The 1,180-nt window shown below is 49.7% G+C and overlaps 1 protein-coding gene across 1 annotated transcript in view; it reads left to right on the forward strand.

Moving 5' to 3' along the window:
* Positions 1-1,174, forward strand: part of TSPYL2 (TSPY like 2) — a 6,310-nt gene extending 5,136 nt beyond the window's left edge. The window contains 1 exon segment of the mRNA XM_006167422.3: positions 472-1,174. Within this exon segment, the coding sequence (XP_006167484.1) occupies positions 472-635 (164 nt within the window). The 3' untranslated portion in view covers positions 636-1,174.
* Positions 1,175-1,180: the final 6 nt, after the last annotated feature.

Raw genomic sequence — 1,180 nt, forward strand, 5'->3', positions numbered from 1 at the left:
ACCTGATGGCATCTCTTTTCTTGAAGAAGAGGCAGATCTGTCTGACCAGCCTTGGGATGGGAGTGAGGTTGGGGACTGAAGAAGGCAGACTAGGGTCTGTTTGTATCAGACTTGAGGAGAAGAATGAGGGAGCTGCCTGGAGATGAATAGAAGCTTTATTTTGCTGAGGTTGGAGCTCAGGAAGAGACACAATGAGGAATATAGGAGAGAAAAAAAGCTACTTTCAGAGGTGTATTCATTTTGACAAGACAGAGGCAGGGAGCCCACCCTGCTGTCCTGCCTCCCTTCCACTCTCCCCTTGCTCTGTGGGCTTGCTTGAGTTCACATACACAGGCGCACATATATTTGGCTGCTTGTTCCAAGCAGAGGCACTTGGCAACTGGTCTCCAGTCCCCTAAAAACCTGGCTATGTGCCTTTTAGAGTGATATCTACCTGCCTATCTAATCTACCTTCTTCAAATTTCCTTGCAGGCAGCGAACAAGGTGAAGACTTCTATGAAGAGGAAGGAAGCTATGAAGAAGGACTTGAATACTACTCGGAAATAGGGGAAGACTCCGAAGACTCCAACATGGAGGAGGTGCTTCGGGTGCCAAACACTTGGGCCAACCCTGGAAAGAGGGGGAAAACCGGATAAACAGCTTACCCTTGTGTGGGGTCACCTCTCTGTTTCTCTTTCCTCCTAACCTGTTTGCCCTCTTCTTCAGTTAGGGGCATGCAGCTCCATAATGTACTTCTGAGGGGTGGGTAACTGACTTCCTACACAGGTTTAAAGTTTATTTTTATGGTTTAGTAATTACAGAGCTCTTATTTTGGGGGGAGTGAATGGGGGAGTCCCCCTTCTTTGACCCTCTTTCCCCTCAGGCTTCTGTGTGCTGCTAGATGTATTTATTGTGATGCCTTGGTCAGGGCCCCTCTATCTCCCTTCTCATCAGTGTTGACTTCAGCCCCTCTCCCCTCGCTGTTTGGACACCCTGATCTCAAAGCGGAAAGGGTGGCTGTAAACTTCATTGCAGCCGAGCAGTGGCCATGGAGACTCTGCTGTGCCCTGTTTTCTCTAGTCTTTTTCTCTCTCTTCATTCCTCTCCTCTTCCAGCCGTGCACGTTAGCCGGCCTCGGTGTCTATGCAAGGCGCCGTTTTGTCACTGCAGTGTTCTTGTGCCCCTCCCCCAGAAGACCCGC

The sequence above is a fragment of the Tupaia chinensis genome, unplaced genomic scaffold (genome assembly GCF_000334495.1).
Source record: "Tupaia chinensis unplaced genomic scaffold, TupChi_1.0 Scaffold144756_1, whole genome shotgun sequence".
Lineage (NCBI taxonomy): Eukaryota > Metazoa > Chordata > Mammalia > Scandentia > Tupaiidae > Tupaia > Tupaia belangeri.